This window comes from Peromyscus eremicus, chromosome 23 (genome assembly GCF_949786415.1).
Source record: "Peromyscus eremicus chromosome 23, PerEre_H2_v1, whole genome shotgun sequence".
Taxonomy (NCBI): domain Eukaryota; kingdom Metazoa; phylum Chordata; class Mammalia; order Rodentia; family Cricetidae; genus Peromyscus; species Peromyscus eremicus.
Genome location: NC_081438.1, coordinates 7,340,332 through 7,363,315, shown reverse-complemented (window position 1 = coordinate 7,363,315; position 22,984 = coordinate 7,340,332). Strand labels below are relative to the sequence as shown.

Sequence of the window (22,984 nt, the reverse complement as noted above, 5' to 3'; positions counted from 1 at the left end):
TCAGTTTGGCTGGGATTACTGAGGTCAGAGCCCCGAGTCAGGCAGCATGGCTACCCTGAGTTTCTTTGCACCTTTCCATACAGTCCATTTCCCCAGTATCATCTTCAACTGATCTACGCCTGTGACACCTGACAATCTTTCCCAGCGTGTGCAGTGGGAAGTGACTTTGGAAACATTAAGCTACTTGTAGAGTGTATTCTCGAGTCCTTCTGTGGGAAATATGCCATGAAGTTAAGGAGAAGAAGTGTGTTTTCTGAGTCCCACCCTAAGCAGTCTATGTTAGAATCTGCTAGAAGACAGGCCATTCTCTTCCCATTTTCCATTTGGGGCAGGGTTGCTGCACACACAGTCTACAGCCAGAATAGTTCACAGATGATGTTGAAATGTCCCGTGGCTCCCAGTGAGGACTGTTACGGATTTTCTCCTGATCTGAGAGGTTCCTTACCAGGAAAGAAAATGACAGCCCAGCCATTCTCTGCTTCTACACATTAGCTGCTGTGAGCCCTGAACAAGCCAAGAGTTTAGACCTCCAATGGGCAGTTTAGACCCTTGAAGTGTCTCTCTCTGAGACAGGGTCTCATGCAGGCCACGCTGGATCTGGAACCTGCTGTGCAGCCAAGGATGAGCTTGAATTTCTAATCCTCCTGCCTCTACCTCCCAAGGGCAAGTGTGCACCACCATGTAGGGATTACAGGTGTGCACCGCCATGCAGGGATTACAGGTGTGTACCGCCAAGCTGGAATTTCAGCAGTGCTGGTGACAAAACCCAGGACTTCCTCCATGCTAGACCAGCCCTCTCGAGCTAGATCCCCAGCCTGCAGTTTCTAGCATTTAGCTATCCTCTGCTCTGTGCCAGCTCTGACCACCCAAGTTCAGGTGCTAGAAACCACAGGTGTTCCAGATTTTGGAATGTATCACCCGCAGTCAGTCACACATACAAATGCACCCTAAGGTTTATAATGATGTGGGTGACTATCACGCTTGCTTCCTCCAGTGGTTTACACACAAGAGGAGGAGGCAAGGGAGTGTGCAGTATAACTCAGTGGTGGCCTAGCGTACAGCTCACAGCCTCCACCCAAGATGTGACTCCCTCCACTCCCCCAAATGCTGGAAACGGGAATGCTACAGCCCCTAGGCTGTGCCTGTTTATAACTAAAGTTTTACTAGGGCATGCAAGCTTGCTCTCTCTTACACACACACACACACACACCCCATTTCTGGCTGGTTCTGCAGAGGTGAGCTGGCTAGTGGGATGGACACCTCAAGGTCTACACAGCTTCTCACATTTATGACTTGTCCCTTTACAGAAAAAAAGTGCCAGCTCTTGTGCCAAGCAGTAGCTAATGTGAACGGCCTTCCTTCAGTGAGCCTCCAGTTCGCACAGGTAAAGGAGGGAGTCACAGCGGGTACTTAAAAGGTTACACCTGACTCATGGCCCAAGGCCAGTGGTGGACAGCTGTCATGGCCATACTCAGAGTCTCCTCCTCCCTGGTTTAAAAGAGAGGGCACTGCTCTCCTCTTAGCCCACATTCCTTACCCTGTGTCTGCCAGCTTACATAACATGTTCACTAGACCTTGCCCCCTTGACAAGGGCCAGCCTGGGGTGTGGCTGGGTTGGCAGAGTCCATATGGGGCACGCATGAAGCCCTGGTCCCATCTCAAGCCCAGAATAAACAGGGTGAGGTGATGAACATCTGTAATCCCAGTGCTTGGGAGGTGGGGAGGCAGGAGAATCAGGAGTTCAAAGTCAACCTTGGCAACATAGTGAGGTTCAGGCTAGCCTGGGCTACAAGAGACCCTGCCTCAGAACAAAACAAAGACCAAGACAGGAATCTACCCAGTGCTACCCCCATCACCTTTCTTGCTCCTTACCTCTCATCTTTCCCTCACCGTCCTCCACTTACACCCTCATGCTCAGGTTTCTGATCATCTTTGTGAGGTCCCTTAGTGACCTCACCTCCCAGCAGGGCCTGCCGCCGCTGAGGGCCTCCTTTCTTCCAATTCCTTCCTCTAGCCTGGACTTTGTCTCTGATTTCTGAGACACTGCGTCGCACCCTCCCCGTGTTTTTCTCCCCATTCTACTTTCCCAGCTAGTCCCTGCCAAGCAGGACCTTAGGAAATGTGGGCGCTGCGGGCCTTTAGCCTGGGTCCTCTTCTAACTGCTCCTCCTGAGGGCTCCTGTTTCCTCCAAGAGTATCTCTTGGGCAAATGCTGGCACACCAGAGTTGCCTGGGAGGGTAAGTCCTCCAGTTTTCTCCCTTGGTTTCTTCTGTTTAGGTGCTAGGCAGATTCACCTGGGCTGTTTGGTAGACCCACGAGTTCAACATGACCACTACAAACTCAACTTCCTGCTTCCCCTTCCCCAGACTGTCCCATTGCCTTTTTAATAAGCCATCCCTGTCACCTACCATTAAGCTCAACCCAGAGACTTAGGTCCTTCCTTAATCCTCACTCAGCATCTTGGCCCTCTCCCAAGCACACTCCCTGAACCTCTAGCCTGTGTCTCAAACATGGCCTCTCCCCTCACCCCAGCATCACATCTCTAGTGAAGCCAGCGTCCCCTTGTGGCCGAGCGAGAGCACAAACACCATAGTAGGCTCCTGTCGCTCTTGGGGACTCTCAGGCCATTCTCGTGTGTCTCTCAGGGATGGTCCCCTACACTTTAGTGACAGTGCACTGTGCCGAGGCCTGCAGACCTGACTGTCACCTGGCCCCTGTGCAGCCCTCCTGTCTTATTCCCAGGCGAGATCCGTGGCTCTCCACATCCCAGACAGAACTGATGCCTCCGAGTTCTTCAGGGGGGCTACGGTTTTCCCACTTCTGCCACTATAGACCAGGCTAGCCCTTCTGGGTCCACTGCTCCCTTCCTGCTTCTGCCCTCCTCCATGCACAGCAGCCCCCTTTTGATGTGGCTTCCTCCGTTGTCCCTGGGGACCTGGTTGGGGAGTGAGGATCTCTTATTTATCATGTCCTCTCCAGGGATGCCTGGAGCATGGTGCAGTCAGTCATAAGTGCTGGATGGATGGATGGATGAAGGTGTGAATGAGTGCAGCAGCACCCATCAGCTTAGGAACATGTTTAAGCCTCTCTCTACTGGCAGCAGCTTCCTTTAACTGTCCCCTCCATGTGCTACATGTCTATCTGCCTCTACTGACGAGGATGGGAGAGGGAGTCCCGTGTGCGGTTTCTTCTTTTTATGGGCATTCTTTATTTTTGAGACAGGGTCTCATGTAGCCCAGGCTGGCCACAAACTTGCGAGGTGGCTGAGGATGACTTTGAACTTCTGATCCTCCTGCTCCATCTCCCAGGTGCCGGGATCACAGGTGGGTGTCACCATGCCGGTTTCTGCAGTGTGGAGGACCAAACCCAGGGCCTCATGTGCGCTGGGTAAGCACTCTGCCCGCTGAGCTGCGACCGCATCCCTTTGAAGGGGAAGAGTACCTTCCGCTCCTGCTGCAGTCCCGCACTGGCTAAAGCCACTGTCCAAAGCGGGAGGTCACCGGGGTTTCCTGCTCTCGCAGCTCCTGCACATTTGAACCCTCCGGTGGGAACCTTCGCTCTGCCTTCCGTGACTTGCTCTCTCCTGGCCCCTCCTGATCTTTGGGTACTCATCCACTTTGATCTACACCTACCCAGCCTTCAAACATGGATGGCTACCAGATCCTGCTCCAGCCTGCTTCTCAACCCCCCCCCCCCCCCCCCCGTAGATTTTACTTACTCCTAACTGTCACAGCTGCTCCCACGAGGCAAAGGCATGGGGCCTTTTGTCTTTACTCCTGGCGTCCCTTCTGACCGGCAGATTTCAGTATCTAGATCTCTCCACATGGACACCTACAGGGCTCAGTGGCACCCTACTCAGTTACTGTGCCCGGCATCTGAGTCTACCCTCTTTCCTCAACCCTCCCAGTCTCCTGTCAATTCCACTCTGAAGCTCAGTTCTTCCTGCCACCCCTCCAAAGTGTTCCCCAAACCCTGCCCAGCCCTCGCCATGTCCACATGCCTGCCTCCCACCTCCCTCTTGTGCTGTGGTGGACCCCAGGGCTCACGGCAATGACACACTGGACATCTGAGGTCTCTTGTTGTAGAGTAACAGCTCACCTCCTGCCTCGGAGCCTCTGACCCTCACCTGCACCCCCCCCCCGTGTGGTACTCCCCTGCTGTGGCAGCTGGTCGGGCTGGCCATTCATTCTCAGACCCTTTGGGGTTTCTGCATCTTTGCCGGCTGCACCCTCAGGTGGAACTAATGCTTCTGTTGAGTAAACCATTGGCCATTGGGGCTGGGTGCTGTGGGATGACGTCATTCAATGACCTGACAGACCCATTTCCCAACCTACCAACATCCTTGGGACACAGTGGAGAACCAGGAGAGACTAGCCTGGGAATAAGACAGGAGGGGTACACGGGCCCCCCTTTCTCCTTCCCTTTCCCTCCCTCTTTCTTCCTCCCTCTCTTCCTCTTTTCTACCTTTTCCTCCCTTCTTCCTTCCCCCCTTCATCTCCTTTGCGGCGCTGGGGGCCCTCCTGCAAGTGGTCTACTGACGAACTACATCCCCCGCTTTGTTTTGTTTCGCAAGACTAGGTCTCGACAGTAGTCCATGCTGCCACGATCCTCCTGCCTCAGTCTTCTGAATGCTGGGATCACAGCTTTCCTCCTCCTTGACCCTCCAGCTCTGAGCCCCAGATGCACACTCTCCTCGTCTGGACCTTTGTCTATATCGTCGGCCCATGGATTTTCATGGCTTCCTTTTTGTTCTCCAGGTATTTCCAGGCCAGGTATTTCCCTGTTCCTCCTTGTCCTTCCAAGGCCCTGGGTACCCCGACAACTAAGGACTCAGTGTGCTTGGCTATTCCCACTCAATGACCTGGCTTCCCAGCCTCCCTGACACAGCATGAGACCTAGCTAGCTAGCTCCACTGTCTCTGGGCCCAGCGCAGCGCTGCCTGCCGAGGCTTGGCCAGAGTTTATTTAGCATATATGTCTGTGTGTGTGTGTGTGTGTGTGTGTGTGTGTGTGTGTGTGTGTGTGTGTCTCCCCTCACTTGACCGTGAGCTCAGAGGCAGCAGGGCCATGCCTGACATTAGTTGGGGTGGTGGTCAGTAAACCTCTGATGAATAAGCGTAAACACAACACGCGGTATCCATCCCGTCTCGCCCTCCCTACGTGCGCCCCCCGCCCCCGGCTGGACCGGCACTGCTCCTTCGGCTCCATCTTATAAGACGCATTCCGGCTTGTATCCGAATGGCCTTGGCTTTACTCAGCTACTCAGCGTCGTCGTCTTCCCTCCGTTCCTCGGGCAGGAAAAGAAGCCACCAATAATACCCTAAACCAATGTATCCCGGAAGGTGCTTGGGAGTGAAAGCCGGATCTTGCCTTTTCTTGAGATTCCCAAAAGCTCTCGGAGCCGTGGCAACGAACCTACCCACTTACCGCCTGAGAGGCCATCATCTCATTTATACTCTGTTCGTACTGCTCTGCCAAAATGGCCAGTTTTCTCGTCTGCTCGTCTTTCAGTGTCTTTAAGATTGTTTTGTGCTCATTCTTTGGAGTGACTTCCAACTGGTGGTTTTTGAGTGCTTTGTACTGTTTGGTCTGTACTTTGCAAGTGTCCTGAAACTGTTTTTTAATTTGCATTTCCATGGCCTGGCAGGGAGAAAAAGCAACAGAGAGAAAAAGAGGGTCAGTCCACGCGGAAGTCCCTGGGTTGTGTGACACAGAACAAGCACGGGACTGCCACAGGACAGCCAGCAATCCAGAAAAGGACAGGGACAATGTATGCTGGAGGTCACACTATGCATGCTCTGTTTTTTGTTTTTTTTTTTTGTTTTTCTTTTTTTGGTTTTTCGAGACAGGGTTTCTCTGTAGCTTTGGAGCCTGTCCTGGACTAGCTCTGTACACCAGGCTGGCCTCGAACTCACAGAGATTCACCTGCCTCTGCCTCCCGAGTGCTGGGATTGAAGGCGTGCACCACCGCCGCCTGGCTGGCCCCACTGAGTTTTCTTTCCTCTGGGCAAGTGTGTACATCCATGTATGCACTATTCCCTTTTATTTCCAAGCTCAGAAAGGGGTGACACTAGACAGTCAGCTTCCATGGCCCTCGCTCCAAATGTCTCCCTGAGACACTGATAGAAACAGAGCACCCGAACGGCACTTCACAGCCTAACCCATTCCTACTCGACTTCAAGAGAAACTGAAAGAGAAAAGTGGCCTTGGATCTTTGATTCCATTAAGAGTATGATTTCAGCTGGGCGGTGGTGGCACACGCCTTTAATCCCAGCACTCGGGAGGCAGAGCCAGGCGGATCTCTGTGAGTTCGAGGCCAGCCTGGGCTACCAAGTGAGTTCCAGGACAGGCGCAAAGCTACACAGAGAAACCCTGTCTCGAAAAACCAAAAAAAAAAAAAAAAAAAAAAAAAAAAAGAGTATGATTTCACTCTGGAAAGTGGGGAGAGGAGTATGTGGCAGGCACAGGCCACTCTGTGGTCACATGTCCCTTGAACACTCAGGGCTTCTGCTGGCAGGGGTCAGGGATGTGCCAAGGGTTTGCACTGGAAGACGTGCCGGTGTGACTAAGGGTGGCCTGCGTCTGTGCCAGCACTGACAATCGGCCTCTCTTTGTGACACATGCCGGTGGCTGAGGAGGACACAGAACTTGGCCAAGGAGAGCCATGCTCGGATTAGCTGGAGGCTGCAAGGGCCACCCCCACTGCAGCCTGGAGAGCCAGGCCCGATTCCCAGGCCCACGGCAGATGTCGCTAGTGAGCTACACCGGAGCCTACTGACTCTGGCTGTGGCTTTGGAGTAGCCTCTATTTGTGAATAGCAACCTTGAGGATGGCTGTTCTCACTGACTGGGGCTAGGACCATGGACAGTTCCCGAGCCACTTTTGCTGGGAGCACTTGTGTATATGTAGATGGGGGTCAGAGAACAGCCGTGGGTAGGTACCACAGATACTGTCCATTTTTCTTTTTCTTTCTTTCTTTCTTTCTTTCTTTCTTTCTTTCTTTCTTTCTTTCTTTCTTTCTTTCTTTCTTTCTTTCTTTCTTTCTTTCTTTCTTTTTTTTTTGAGACAGTATCTGGCAAAAGCCTGGGGCTGTAAAACAGGCTAGGTGGGTGGGCAGCCAGCACCAGGGAGCTGCCCAGAAGAGCTTACAGACAGCATTTTTTGTTTGTTTTTTTCCTTTTTATTTGGTGGCACAGGGTCTCACTGTGTAGCTCTGCCTGGCCCGGAGCTCACTACGTAGACCAGGCTGGCCTTAAGGGAGCCTGTCTACCTCTCTGTGTGCACCACTACTATATGTGCCCAGCCCAACTTTTGTTTTTTTTTTAAAGATTTACTTATTTATTACGTATACTGTGTTCTGTTTGCATGTATCCCTGTAGGCCAGAAGAGGGAACCAGATCTTATTACAGATGGTTATGAGCCACCATGTGGGTATTGGGAATTGAACTCAGGACCTCTGGAAGAACAGCCAGTGCTCTTAACCTCTGAGGCATCTCTCCAGCCCTAACCTTTTTTTTTTTTAACATAGGTTCTAGGGCAGTGGTCCTCAACCTTCATAATGCTGAGACTCCTTAATGCAGTTCCTCATGTTGTGGTGACCCTCCACAATAAAATGATTGTTGTTGCTACTTCATAACTCTAATTTTGCTACTTTTATGAATTGTAATATAAATATCCATGTTTCCTGATGGTCTTAGGTGACCCCCGTGAAAGGGACATTTGACCTTCATAGGGGTCATGACCCACAGGTTGAGAACCACTGCTCTAGGAGATAGCCCTCGGGTCTTTGTACTTGCAAACACTTCACTGACTGAAACGTCTTCCGAGCTGTCCTTGCTCACTTTCAATTTTTTAGCTTTATTTTATATGTATGAGTATTTGGTCAGAATGTGTCTGTGCACCGCATGGGTGCCTGGTACCCTTGGAGGCTAGAGGAGGGCATCAGATGCCCTGGAACTGGAGTTACAGATGGTAGTGAGCTGCTGTGTGGGTGCTGGGGATCAACAATCTGGAAGAGCAGCCAGCGCTCTTAACCGCCGAGCGGTCTCTCCAGCCCCTCTTCACTGCCTTTCCAAGACGGTGGGGAACCAGTGGCTCAGGTAGGCGAAGGATTGAACTACAGGGAGGGCCAAGGTCCCTGAAGCTTAGAGGGATTCCAAAGCCGCTTCCCAGCCTGCAGAAGGAGCCCTGGACACCACACCTGGAGAGCCCGATTCTGTGGGGTGGAACACAGACAGGCCGCTGCGGCCCCGCCCCCTGCGGCCCCGCCCCCCTGCGTGAGGATGCGCGCCAGGTCCTCTTACCTTTAAGTTTTTCGGCTGTTGCCGAAGCTCCATGACGTGCTTCCGATGCAGCTCCCGCTCCCGCCTCTTATTGTACTCCAGCTGGTTCTCCAGCTCCGTCTGGTGCTGTAACCGGATCAGGTCCATGCGGAGCTTCTGCAGGGTGTGCAGCTGCCTGTACTCTAACTCTCGGGTGGACTCGTCGTGACGGATCAGCATGGCGTGCTCCATCTCCTTCTGGGTCCTCTTTTTATTTAGTTCCTGCACCCAGGAGCAAAAAAGATGAAGGGAGAGAGATGAGCGGAGCGGAAAAGGGAGGGACACACGGGCGCGGTGAGGGATGGCTCCTAATTAGTCCATTAGTGTTTGCAGCATGACTTAATGAGATCAGAGGGGCGGGCCCCTGGAGCTTTGCATTCTGGGATGAGGCCACCACTCACAAGATGGAAACTTCCCAGCGGTCACAGCTGTACTATCTGGGAAATGGGGTTAATCCCCCATGGTCTTTCCTGTCTCACAGAGCGGCTGTGGGTCTTCGATTGTGTGAAGGGCTCCCGTGCTGGCTACCCATTAAAATCATATAAGGAAACACATGCCCAAATTCTGACAGTTGTCTGGGACTCCTCCGTGCCCCATTTCAATTTTAAAGCCTTCTCCAGGTGACTCTTGTTATGTGACCAGGGTCAAGATCTCCAGGTGACTCTGATATGGGGCCAGTGCTGAGAACTCAGTTGGGAATGCCCGCATTGCCCTCAGCTTTCGGGGAAATACCCTGTTTTTGTACATAACAGAAGTAGGCCAATTATCTATTTTTTAAAAGCAGAGCTTAGGGCATGCTGGGAGAAATCTGAGCACAGCACTTCCCTTTCATCTTTCCCACGGCAGACGGATCGTGTCTAGATCTAACACTTGGTATTTTCAGTTCTACGTCTTCCTTCCTTCCTTCTCCCTCTCTCCCGGCCTCTTCCTATGGCACTGGAGACGGAAGCCAGAGCCTTGGACATGCTAGGCAAGCGCTTTTCCACTGAGCCACACCCCCAGACTGCTCCTTAGTTCTACTCCTGCCCGTCTGATGCTTTTCTCCTCCTTTCCTCCCTTGGAGAGTGGGGAAGGATCTACCAGAAAAAAAAAAGAAAAGATCAAGTAAAAGGTTTTCCCCACTAACCTGAGACTGTTTTCATCTCTCATTCCAAACTGGGGATTTGAACCTCAGGCCCTGGGCTTTGCATCCAGAGCATTGCACACCTGGGCAAGTGCTCTACCACTAAGCTACACCTCCAGGCCCTTGAGACTGTGTCCTCAATCCACTAGTTGCAAAGATCTAAACCAGGAGCCCCGGATTCAGGCCAGCGTTCACTAAGCGGTGGCTGCTGCCCTCGACTTGGGGATACTCTAATGGTGAAGGAGGTGCTGGTCTCACAGCCGAATGGATCCAAGGTGGGCCCAAGGCATAATAACCAGTCTACTTTCTCTCTTTGGAATTTGGAGCTGTGACTCGGGGCGGCCAGTTGTCTCTGTGGTGGCTGGGGTGACGGTACATGCAGGGACTATGGGATGGTCACCTGCTGCTAGGAGGGATGAGATGTAGATAAAGCTAGACTTCAGAAGAAAGGGAAGAGGGAGAAGGGAAGGAGATGGAAGAAGGAAGTGGGGAAGGGAGACAGGGAGAGGGAGAGAGAAATGGATGCAGTGAGTATTTTGTACCCACGTCTGGGCTGCATTTCAGCCCATCCCTATGTCCAGCTGTAGTAACAGCTGATGAGATTGTTGTTCATTTCTGTTTTGGATTCCCCCCCACCCCCCAGACAGAGTCTCACTACGTAGTCTAGACTGGCCTGGAACCTGCAACCTAGACCAGGCTGGCCTCAAACTCACAGAGATCCACCTGCTTCTGCCTCCTGAGTGCTGAGATTAAAGTCACTGTGCTTTGATTGGCGCTTTTCCTGTATTTCTACAGTGTCACTCCTGGTTTAGACCGAAGACAACCCAAATAAATTCCAGTTAGCATGCAAGCCAGAGTCTTTTTTTTTTTTTTTTTTTTTTTTTTTTTTTTTGATTTTTCGAGACAGGGTTTCTCTGTGTGTAGCTTTGCACCTTTCCTGGATCTCGCTCTGTAGACCAGGCTGGCCTCGAACTCACAAAGATCCATCTGCCTCTGCCTCCCAAGTGCTGAGATTAAAGGCATGCGCCACCACCGCCCAGCTCAGAGAGTCGTAACCAGCTCAGGGAAACAGGATCTGTACACATTGAAAAGGGAAAAGAGCAGGGCCCGGGAAGAGGATACTCCAGAGAGGGTGTGTGTTAGGAAGTTTGGTGGAAGTAAGCTCGGAGCTGGGCTTGGCAGGGGAACATCTGGGTGCCCCGCCTCTCTCGGCATCTGTGAGGGGAGGAGATGGGAGGCATGCGTGTTTACAGGGATGTCAGAAACGGATGGGTATGGGTGCTTGTAAGTATCCTGCATACACCGGCTCTCCACCCACAGCATCTAGCACTAGAGCACTGCTATAGAACATTCATTTATTCACTCAGCAAGCATCATTACATTCTTGCTGTGTGCCGATGCAGACACAGACACAAGGGATGGAGCTGGACCAAGGGCATCCCTGGGGCTCGGCTTTTAGTAGCTACAGTAACAGGAGTAGCTACGGTGTAAACATGGTTTAAATGTTTCAATTCACAAAAGCGAATCCTGCCAGCTTCCATGCTTTTCTTTCTAGTGTTTTATTTTTGCCTCTTTACAGAGACTACCAAATTCTTCTTTTAAAAAGAATGATTTTTATGTCTATGAGTGCTTTGCCTGCATTATAAGTAAATGCACCACACGAGTGCTGGAAGAGGCCGGAAGAGGGCATCAGATCCCCTGAAAAGGGAGTGACAGATGATTGGGAGCCACCATGTGGGTGCTGGGAACTGAACCCAGGTTCTCTGGTAGAATAGCCCATGCATTTAACCACTGAGAGACCTCTCCAGCCCCAACTAAATGTCTTCTTTCAAAGACTAGTGAGTGACCTCTAGGTGGTAACATAGGAAACTGGCCCTTCCCAGATCAGGTAATCAGGTAAACCCAGGGAGTGCCAAAGAAAGTGCCATAAGTGAATGAAGGTCCCTGTCCCACAGTCACTTGAGCCACAGTGCTGAGCTTTCTAGCTCTACACTAACTCCTCTGAAACCCAAATTGAGCTCAAGCTGCTCAGAGACTAAAAGTAAATAACATCAAGTACTAAAGTAGACATCATGGGCTTCTCTTCTTGAATGGACTGGCTCTGGGTGCTGGGAGACACCTGCACAGGATGCTCTAGGTGCTGGGGGACACCTGCACAGGATGCTCTAGGTGCTGGGGGACACCTGCACGGGATGCTGTGGGTGCTGGGGGACACCTGCACAGGATGCTGTGGGTGCTGACAGCACCTACATTGGATGCTCTGGGCTTGAATGGACACCTGCATGGGGTGCACTGAGCTATGCAGTGGCTGCTGACCAATACTAACGTCCAGGAGTCATCCAAGCAATGCTCAGGTGAGAGTTAGCTTTGGTCCTGCTGGTGACTCGAGGTCTGTGGCTTTGGCAAGCTTCCTATGCAGGGAAACCCCTTAACACACATTTTAGTTTCTTCAGGCATAAATTCAGGGCCTTCCCACCCAGCACAAATAATGCTTGTGAAGATGATATGACAGATCCTAAGAAAACGCTTCAGAATGTAACCATGAGTCACTGTTTTTCTGTACTTAGAAATGAATAACTGGCATAGAGTATCTTAGACTTGGTTTTGCAAATTATTTAGAGAATGTAAGTATGGTAACAAAAATGGTTTTGGGGTGCAATTTCTAGGCCGGTCCTTTATCATAAATCCTATATCTGAGTTTTGAGGTGTAAGATGGCCAGCTGCCTGTAATAGTTCCAGCCATGGAGAGCCCTTTCCTATCTTATTTCATATCTGTCTTATCCTGAGTCCAATGCCATGCCTACATGACAACATGCAAAGTACTTTCAACTTTTTTCTTTTATGTGGGAGTATTGCTATGGTGCCCAGGCTGGTTCCCAACTCCTGCACCCAAGTAATCCTTCTGCCTCAGACTCAGCCTTCCAGACAGTGGGGACTTCAGGTATGCAACACTCTACCCACTTCTCAAATTAAAAAAATTTTTTTTCTTACAGCTCACCCAGTTCTAACTGTGCCTCTCTGTAAGGTGAAAACGTTGCAAAGATTTTTATTTACTTGTTTGCTTATTTATTTATTTATTTTTGGACAGTATAGATGGCCTGGGACTCTATGTAGACCAGGCTGGTCTTGAACTCACAGAGAGCTGCCTGCTTCTGCCTCCTGAATGCTGAAATTAAAGGCATGTGCCACCACTCTGAGGGCTCCTTATGAAGACTTTCATAGGTAACCGTGAGGCACTGGGGAGCTGAAGGTCTAAGATCACATACAACTTCTGTGCAGTTGAATAGAGGCTAATAAAATTCTGCTTTTCAGGTTTGCAACATTTTCTGTGAAAAGATATCCCAGTGAAGTGTATCTTCCTGTGTTAGAATGCTCTAGACACTGACGATACATTATATGTTAGAGCCATGCATGTCTGTGGCTGAACCATAGTTGATGAATGAGCTGAACCATAGTTGATGGCATTGGGACCCTGCCTGCCAAGCACTCAAGGTCCACATGCCCCGGGGGAGTGGGGGCAGAGGCTCCCTTTGCCAGGAAGGGGTTCTCCCACTAAGCAAAATCTCCAGCCCTTCTCAAGTGGTATTTTGAGACAGGGTCTTGATAAGCTTCCCAGGCTGGCCTCCTGACTCACGATTCTCCGGCCTCAGCCTTCCAAGTGCTGGGATTATGGGTGTGTGCCACCCACACCTGGCTTAGAATTCAAACTTCACAATGGTGCTGCTGTTGGACTGTATATTTAGCAATTTCTTAGTTCTGGTATTTGGAGTTCTGGTTCTTGGACAGGGTTAGGAAGACTCAGACAGACACTGGTGTTCCTTTATACCTGCTTTGTGAGCTAAAAGAAGTACTGACAGTCAGCTCAGAAAGGGATGAATGAAGTTATGTTCGCTGGTAGAACTACAGACTCCTAAGAGAGTGACTCAGTAGCATCTGTCTGTTTTTAAATTTTTATTACTCTATGAGTGTACATGTGTGGGTGCATGTGGTTTTTAGGGATCAAGCTCAGCAAGTGCCTTGTACTGGGTGGTTTTGTGTGTCAACTTGACACAAGCTAGAGTCATCAGAGGAAGGAGCTTCAGCTGAGGAAATGCCTCCTTGAGTTCCAACTGTAAGGCATTTTCTCATTTAGTGATTAACGGGAGAGGGTTCAGCCCATGGTAGGTGGTGCCAACCCTGGGCTACTGGTCCTGGGTTCTATAAGAAAGCAGGCTAAGCAGGCCACGAGGAACAAGCCAGTAAGCAGCACCCTCCATGGCTTCTGCATTAGCTCTGGCTCCAGGATCCTGCCCTGTTTGAGTTCCTGTCCTGACTTTCTTCAGTGATGAACAGTAATGCTGAAGTGTAAGCGAAATAAACCCTTTCCTTCCCAACTTAGGTATGCACTGAAATGCTTAGTGACTGATTTTTTTTTTTTCTGCAGTGCTGGGGATGGAACCTGTAGTGGTATTTGCTCCCAAGGTCATGGGCGGAGCAAATACCACTACAGGAACCCATGGCCTTGTGCATACTAGGTGAGCTGTCTACCACTGAGCCACACCTTGAGACACTAAAAACACTTGCATACAGAGATGTTCTTGGTGGTGGTGGTGGTGGTGGTGGTGGCATTCCCATTTCCACGGATGCCCTGAGAGGAGCAGCATTAGCTACAGCTCTGTGACTATAGGTGAATCCTGTGATGCTCTGGAGAGCAGGGCAGTGCTCTGCATGCTCCATGGTAAATGGAGAAAGGTGAAGTCGTGTGGTGGACATCTGATATTTCTGCACTCTCCCTGCCCTATCCTTCCTCTTCTGCTTTGAGAAAGGACTCCATCCTTGCTGGAGTCAGAGTGTTACACTGAGGACAGACATATTACCCACTCAAGTTCTCTCCCTCCTAGGAATTGGATCCGGTACAGAAATGATACAGTAACAGGACTGAAGAGATACAGCCCAGTGACAGTGCCCAGAGGGGCAGAGCTCTTGCCTTTTGCATCACGGAAGGTGCTTTCCCAGCACATCTCCTCATCATTCCTGGCTCTTTCCCTCAGCTCTGTTACCTACCCCTTACCCTTCCAGGTAATTCTGGGGTTGGAAAGATAGCTCAGTGCTTAAGACAGCTTGCTGCTCTTGCCAAGGACCTGGGTTGGGTTCCCAACACCCACATGGTGGATCACAACTGCCTATAATTCCAGTTCTAGAGGGACCTACCACCCTCTTCTGGCCTCTTTCACATGCAGACAAAACATCCATACACATAAAATAAAAATAAATTCTTGAAAAATGTCATTACCATGCCTAAGCCAGCCAGAGTTTGTGTCTATTGCTTACAGATAATGCCACAGAGCTAACGTCATACATAAGATAGGGGGAGGTGGGGGTGGGGGAATCTAATATATACTAAATGAATGGGAGTAGAAACTGGATGATAAGAAATTATGAAGAAAGTCTGATTGACCAAAAGGCACCAAATTTTCATTATGCAAGATGAATAATTTCTGGATATCTAAAGGACAGCATGATGACAATAGCTTGCCATGTGTATATTTGGGAGGATGGGACAGAAATTTCCTCACTCAATCAGGAATATACACTTTCACATAATGTATGCATATACACTTGCACATAATATATGTATATACACATATATACTTGCACATAATGCATGCATATACACGTGATACATGATGCCTGCACACATAATGAATGCACATAATACACAAAGACATATACATACACACATCATGCATGCACACATTGCGTACAATGCACACATTGCGTACAATGCACACACATACAAGCAGAAACTGTGGGGCTGATGGATGTGACAATGAATTCAAATACAATAATTTCACAATGAACACTATATCAAAGCACTGAGTATATATACCTTAAGTAGAGACAACTTCTATTCCATAATTAAAAATAACATTTTATATTACACTTTATGTTTTTCTATTCTTCAGTGTTTCTGCTGCTTTTTTAAGTAGAAAAGCACTGATCATTTTCATGAAAGCAGGTAAGATTAAAAAAGGAAAATCTGAATCCTTAAGAAAAATACTCCCACAGGGCTATCGTTTGCTTATCTCTGTGTGTGTGTGTGTGTGTGTGTGTGTCCACGTGTACTACCTATGTGCAGTACCCGTGGAAGCCAGAAGAGGGCACTGGATTCCATGGAACTGGAGTTACAGGTGGTTGTAAACAGCCATATGAGTGCTGGGAACTGATCCCAGGTCCACTGCAAGAACAATGAATGCTCTTATCCTCTGAGCCATCTCTTCATGAATATAGCTTTTTTTTAAAAATCATGTTGGGGAGTAGTTACTTTCTATAATTTTTATTGGTGATAACTGACCCCTTGACCTCAAAGTTTCCCTAAATATCTGCTATTGGAGTAACAGTAATTGTCAGATGAAAAAAAAAACCCAAATATTTTATTTCTAACTAGCTGTAGGGCTTTTCATTTTTATTTTATTTTATTTTATTTTAATTTTTTTATTTTTTTGGAGACAGGGTTTCTCTGTGTAGTTTTGGTGCCTGTCCTGGATCTCACTCTGTAGACCAGGCTAGCCTTGAACTCACAGAGATCCACCTGCCTCTGCCTCCCGAGTGCTGGGATTAAAGGTGGCCACCACCATCGCCCAGTGTTTTGTGCTGGAGGTGGAATTCAGGGTTCTGTCACGCTAAGCAAACACTTGCCAGCTGAGCATCCCAAGCCCTGTTCACACTGTCTGAAAGCACAACTCAGACTGAGCTGCCTTTTAGAGCCTCCCACCACCATGGTGTGGCCCCCACCCGAGTTCCCACCCCTGACCCTTTGGTATCTAGTCTCTCCTCTCTAAAGAGCTTTTCTCAAGTATTGACTGTTGTTATCACCTCTGTAATGAATCTGTCTAGTTTTCCTCTCCTTTATTTACTCAGATCCCTGACACATCAATACAACAGCTCACTGTGCCCCTCTGTCTACGACTGTGAGCCAGCAGAGCGCCCCATGCTACCACAGTGTCTAGACACCTCTTCTCACCCTAGAACCATTTTCATCCCCTTGGGGTAAGTTTGAACTTCACTAGGGCCCCTCATCCTCATCAACCCATGTATCACCCCAAATGATGTTCATCTCTCTCTCTGGTCTATAGTTTATCAAATCACTGCCCCGATGGGAAATGTCCACCAGTTTCTCCTTCCCAGACGTCGAAACACAAACACAGAGCCTGGCTGGTCTAGAATGGTTGGTGGTCAGCAAATTCCAGTTGGCTTTGCTCTTTCTTCCGATTTGAACCCTGCCGAGAGCATGCCTATGATCCCAGCACTCAGGAGGCTGAGGCAGGAGGATGGACAGTTCAGGTCAACTGGCCCACAGAAGGAGACCTTGTCTCAGAAAACAAAACAAAAAAGGTGTTTTGGTTTTTTTTTTCTGAAACATTTGCCCCAATTGCTCTTCTGTTAATGTTAATGAAGCGGTTGCTGCCCTCCTGCATGTGAACATCAGAATTTCACAAACCATCAGTATTTTTACCAATGGTTCACAGCATGTCTTCTCAGATTATTAATGCTTTCCTGACAGACATGCCTTCTATATCCTCAATCTCAGTGAGGGCCATCATGCCCCTCTAATCTTCCAAACTGGAAGACTGGCAGTTATTACTATTATAATTATTATTGCTATTATTGTTATTGTTATGATTGTGCGCGCGCATTTATATGTGTGTGGGGAGGCCAGAAGTTGATGTTGTGTGTCTTCCTCAATCCCTATCCACTTTATATTTTCAGACAGGGTTTCTCATTGAACCTGCAGCTCCCTGATTAGCCTGGACTGGAGGGACAGCAAGCCCCAAGTGTCCTCCTGTCTCTACCTCCCCAGTGCCGGGATTACAGATGCACACTGTAGCACCTGGAGTTTTGCTTTGGTGCTGAGAACCCAGGTCCTCATGCTTGTGTGGCAAGCTCTTTACAGACCGATGCACCTCCCTAGCTCCATCATCATTACTTTTGAAATGTAGGCTTCCTATATAGCTCAGGCTAGCCTCAAACTTGTCAGCCTGCCTCAGTCTCTAGGCAGAAACCATTCTGGACTCCTCTGTTTGAAATCCCCATGGGAAACTGGTAAGAACTAGCAGCATCTGACTTGAGGCATGCCGCTCTGATATGCCCCCCCCCCTTTCTGTGCCAATGCCTCCTCTGGGCTGGAACTCATAGAGGAAGAGCACCTGTTTCCTCCTTGCTCTTGGCTTCTCACCAGCGTAGCCTGGGTCTCACACTGATGCTCTGGGTCTTCAAAGCAAAGCTAGTGCTTGCCAGGTCACTCCCCTGCCTAAACACCTCTGATGGCTCACACTGCCTTCAGGGTACAGTCTGTAGGCCTCATTTTAAATGAGGCCTGCAGCCTGCTCCAGCCAGCTCCCCTTGTCCCCAGGCTGCATTCCACACGCCCGCCCGGATCTCTGGCTGCCCTTGATTTCTCCTCCAAGCCCCCATCTCAGCCTGTCACTGCCACTCAGGCAGGAGATTGACATTCAGTCAGTTATGTCTGTTTCCCTCCCCAGACTTCAGCAGCCAGGTGTTGCTTGGTCGCCCTGGTGTCTGTCACAGAGCCTGGCACAAAGGAGGCACTCTGTGGGCACTGGATGACAGTGAATGTGATGATGTGCAGAGCATCGCTCCGTCATTTAAGTGTTTCTTGTAGAATCACAAAACCTAGGGCTCTGACAAGCAGGCTGGAAGCAGAAGATTCCCCCCCCCCCACCGCCCTCTCTCATGCCCCGCTTCGTGTGATAGGATGCATGTGCACCTTCGTTATAACACAGCTTTTCACCCATTTCAGGCTGGTCCTTATGCTGAAAATGGCTTTATCTTATCGGAGGTGACATCATCCCCTGACACGTTTTGCATAGGACCCCTGCCTTGTGCGAATGGCTAAGGACATAGGAACGGAATGGAGGAGACGGACCCCCCCACTGCCCCTCAGACGGCTTCGGTGTGACAAATACCTCCCGAATGTTCTGCTGTTCCACCTCATGGCGCTTGATCATTATTTTCCGCTTGAAGAAGCGACAGTTTCTGTCATAGTACAGTCTCTGTTGAGTGAGCAGGTGGGCTTCCTCCTCGGCCTGCGTGTGCTGCAGGTTCTCTTTATGCTTCGATATCCGCTCCTGCTTCTCCTTCTTGGGTGTGCTATGGTCCTCGTTCATTTCCTTAAAACGACAACACAAACGGGCTGGAGAGCTGGCTCAGCGGTGAAGAGCACTGGCTGCTCTCCCAGAGGTCCTGAGTTCAAGTCCCAGCAACCACATGGTGGCTCATAACCATTTATAATGAGATCTGGTGCCCTCTTCTGGCCTGCAGGGATACTTGCAAGCAGAACACTGTATACATAATAAATAAATAAACCTTTAAAAAAAAAAAAACCACAAACATATTCAGGCCCATCAAACGGGATGGCACTGAGGACAGGTCAGATCATGGAGATGGTAAGTGTGGATCTCAACACAGAAAGGTTTTGTGGTACACCCCTCCCCCCCCACTTGTCTTCTCCCCAATTACTTGAGTGTTAAGTGAGGGGGTACTTGAGTTTGCCTCCATCTGTCTTCTCACGCTCAGAGATCATGTATTCAGTCAACAGCCAATGACTCTAAGCCCTGACCACAGGGTTAGTAGGTGGCAGGTGAGCAAGGGATCCCAGCACCTCGACACTCAAGGGCTGGACAATCCAGAGTCCAAACTGGATTTCAGAGCCGTGGAAAGGAATGAAGTGATTGTCAAAAACCTGCCTTTGAGGGAAGGACCGGCGTCCTCCAAGAGGATTTGGTGGAAAGCATTTGACCTCAGTAACAACTATGTGGATATCGGAAGGAACGGATGGGAGGTAAGTAGGGGACATAGGCTGACGGAGGGAACAGCCTGGGAAAAACTCTTGCATGGGGTGGAACTAATTCGGTCAAGAAGTGATGGGAGGCAGTGGCCTGTGGGGTCTCACAGGCCACGAGGCTGGTCGGCCCAGGGACGTGTAGACCAAGTTCAGATTGGTGTTTTACTCAGTTCTAGGGACTGACCCCAGGGACTCAGACATGCTGGGCAAGCACTCTACCTGTGAGCTACATCCCAAGCCCACCAAGGACCTTGGGTCTGGGAAAAATGGCTATTCCGTATGTGGGAGTTGCCGTCATGAGGAAGTGGATGCTGGCTGCTGTGTGGAGAGGCAGGACCAGGACCAGCTGTGCAGGCAGCTGGGAGTCTCCCGGGAAGGTCAAGTTGGGGGACACAGAGTGGCTTGGAACAGGGAGGAGGTAGAAGGCTTAAAGAGAAGTGGATGGGTTTCAGAGTTGGGAAGGGACTCTGCAGATGTGGCTAATTGAAGTTCTAGGAGAAAAAGAACTGTGCTTCATTTGGGATCAGAGAGTGAGGAAACCACGCATAGGAAATCTCTACTCTGGCTTCCCAGAATACATGGGCAATGTGAAGAGGGCTGTCTACCGGAAGATCTGGGATGCTAGACTGTGGAGAGGGCAAGAGGACTCTTCTGGAGAGCATACAGAGTACCGACCTTCGTTCATACCAACGAGCTTGACCTAGGTTCGGTTAACCCTCACACATCCGAAACCACTTGCTTTTCTTATTGATTGTCAAAGCCCACCATTATTTAGGTTAGTTTTGGCCTCTGCCGATAAGTCCTTGTAAATCAGAGAACCTGCGACAGACAGGCTGAATGATGTCTCTTTATGCCATGATGTCACCCCGAGGTTCAGTGTGAGCCCCAAGTTTGAATGTCTGAGCTCAAATGTGACCATAAAGAATCACTCTAGAATCAAGACTGGATTATTAATGTCCTTCCCGTACCGCTCTGGTTGGTCCACACGTGAAATTTTAGAGGTATCTGAACACAGGCCATGAGCATGCTCTACTCCTAAGTGGCCAAGGCCACCTCAGGTTGACTTTGGACCTGCTTCTTTCCAGGAAAAGGCCCAAACCTTTTACATTATCTAAGTCTGGTGACCCAAAGCTAACCTGAGGACTGGGTTGGGTGTGGGACAGGACTCCGGAATAGATGTCTGGTGGGGAATCTCAGCCGACCCCCAATATCCTGGTGTTGCAAAGGCCCAAGATGGCAGTCATACTTCTAGAGGATGGCCTTGAGAGCAGGAACAAATACGTAGAGTTTATAAAGGAGAAAGTATTTGGAGTTGAGGGAAATAGCAAAATTTCCTATTGGAAAAAAAAAATCAAAGCAACCTCCAAGATCCAGCAAGATCTTGCCAATCACAAAAGAAAAATACCAACGAAAAGCTGAAGAAAATGTGGACCCCTTTCTTCCCTGAGCTGTTTCTATTGACTCTCTAGTTTCCAGAACTCAGAGAGTCAGAGACCCCCGGCACTCAGACAGTGTGGATCAGCTTACCTGGGCAGAGCCTGAGATCCTCTGGATACCCCACCCACCCCCTCCCAGATCCCTCACTAGGCCCTGTGCCCTTTACCCGCCAATCAGATGGTGGGCTCTAGCATAAGACTTCACTAGGGCAGTGCCCCAGGCTGTGCTTTATTCAGCCTCGGGGGACGCTCTTAAGTCCATCTGCGTTCTTCAACCAAACGTTCTGGAATCATCTATTCAGGTGGCAAATAGACTCATGTATCATACACAGTCTTGGGCAACACCAGACATGCTCTCTGCTTTTATGGTGTTTAGCAGCTAAGTAAGGACTTTGAATAATTAGTAAAAAACTCTAGTTTCGTGAAACGGGAGAAGTGTATCTTAGCCAAGGCAGTTAGAAAAGGCCTCTCTGGGGAAATAATATTTGAGTTAAGATTTCAATAATCGATCCTAACTTTTACAAGGAGGAGGAATGAATTGGGCAGAACTGCAGATGGGGTAAAGAAACACCATGTGTAAAGGCCTTGGGAGGGAGAACTTGTTACATCTGAGGAACTGAAGGGTATCCTGGGGATGCAGCAGCCTTGAGGAGGCTGGGGTGGGGAAGGGAGGTGAGGGGAGACTGGTGGTTAACCACGTGGGGTCTTCAGAACTTCCACCTTCTCTGAGAACAGTGGGAAGATGGTGGATTTTCCAAGGACGAGGTGGGTTTCAAATGGCTTCAATCTACTTCTTTGGCTGATGTGTGGAGAAAGGTTTGGAGCATGGTCACACCTTAGATCAATGATTTCCTGAAATGCAGCCCCTCGCCCAGCAACATTGGTGTCCCATGGGATTTGTCAGAAAGGTGAGTTTTCGAACTCTACCCCAGGCCTAGCGAAGACGGGAGGATGGAGGGGTGTGCCGATCTCGGCTTTACTAAGCCTTCCAAGGACTCTAATGAGAAGTCAGGGCTGCTGAATTCTAATGCCGATCCCAGGGCAAGATGGGCCATTTCAAGCTCTTAGCCAGTTCAAAGTGCAGGTGACCTCGGGTGCAGGCATCCTTACCTCTTTTATTTTTTCCTTACAAATCTTGTACTGCTTCTTCTGACTTTCTAAGAAAGTTGTCAAGTCCTTCTTCTGCTGGGCCAGAATCTGCTGCTGGAACTTCTTCTCATCTGCTGCGGCTACCTTTGCCTGAGAGGAAGACAGAGGTGGCCGAGGTCAGCCTGAGCTCCCCAGACTCAGCTGTCCATGAGTGCCAGACAATGTCACCCCTGGACGGAGAACGAAAGACTATCTATCTAAAGATATGCCTTCCAAGCCAGGTAGGTTGTGGTGGTGGTGATGGTGCACGCTTTTAATCCCAGGCAGAGGCAGGTGGATCTCTGTGAACTCAAGGCCGGCCTGGTCTACATAGCAAGTTCCAAGACCACCAGGGCTGTTACACAGAGAAACCCTGTCTCCAAAGAAACACACAAAAAGACAATGCTTTCTGTGGCTCTTCTGCATCTTAAAAAAATACATTCCCAATGATAGGGGAGATATGAAGGTAGATCAGATATGAAGGTGCCTCTGTGTGTATGTGCACATATGTGTGTGGATGCATGTGGACACCAGAGGCCAATCTCAGGTGTTGTTCTATGAGGGCCACACACACTTATTTTTTTCTTTATTCACCCACTTTATTTATTTATTCATTTATTTATTCATTCATTCATTTATTCATTCATTCATTCATTTATTTATTTATTTATTTATTTATTTATTTATTTATTTATTTATTTATTTATTTATTTATTTATGCGGTGTACGAGCATGGGGGGTGCTTGTGCTTGAGTGTGCACACTCCTGGAGACCAGAGGAGGACATGGAAGCCCTGCTCTATCCCTCTCCACCTTACTGGTTTGAGACATGGTCTCTTGCTGAGTCTGAAACTAGACTAGTGCCCAGCCAGCCCCTGTGATCTTCTGGTCTCCATCTCCACCACACTGGAGTTACAGGTGTGCACACAACCATGCCCATGTAGGGCGCTGGGACCCGAACGCAGGTCCTCACGCTTGCATGGTAAGTGCTCTTATTTATTGAACCATCCCTCGCCCCCACCCCACCCCATCCCTCGCCCCCACCCCACCCCATCCCTCGCCCCCACACCATCCCTCCCATTGGTCTGAGGTTTACCACCGATTAGGTTAAGCTGGCTAGCCGGTGGGTCCCAC

General features: G+C 49.5%; 1 protein-coding gene across 1 annotated transcript in view; it reads right to left on the bottom strand.

Moving 5' to 3' along the window:
- Taok3 (TAO kinase 3) overlaps window positions 1-22,984 on the bottom strand; it is a 177,272-nt gene that overhangs the window by 4,453 nt on the left and 149,835 nt on the right. Inside the window, exons 17-20 of the mRNA XM_059249138.1 lie at window positions 21,834-21,962; window positions 18,410-18,613; window positions 8,303-8,542; window positions 5,427-5,639 (exon numbers count right to left, since the gene is read on the bottom strand). Of these exons, the coding sequence (XP_059105121.1) occupies window positions 5,427-5,639; window positions 8,303-8,542; window positions 18,410-18,613; window positions 21,834-21,962 (786 nt within the window). The remainder of the gene's footprint in view (window positions 1-5,426; window positions 5,640-8,302; window positions 8,543-18,409; window positions 18,614-21,833; window positions 21,963-22,984) is intronic.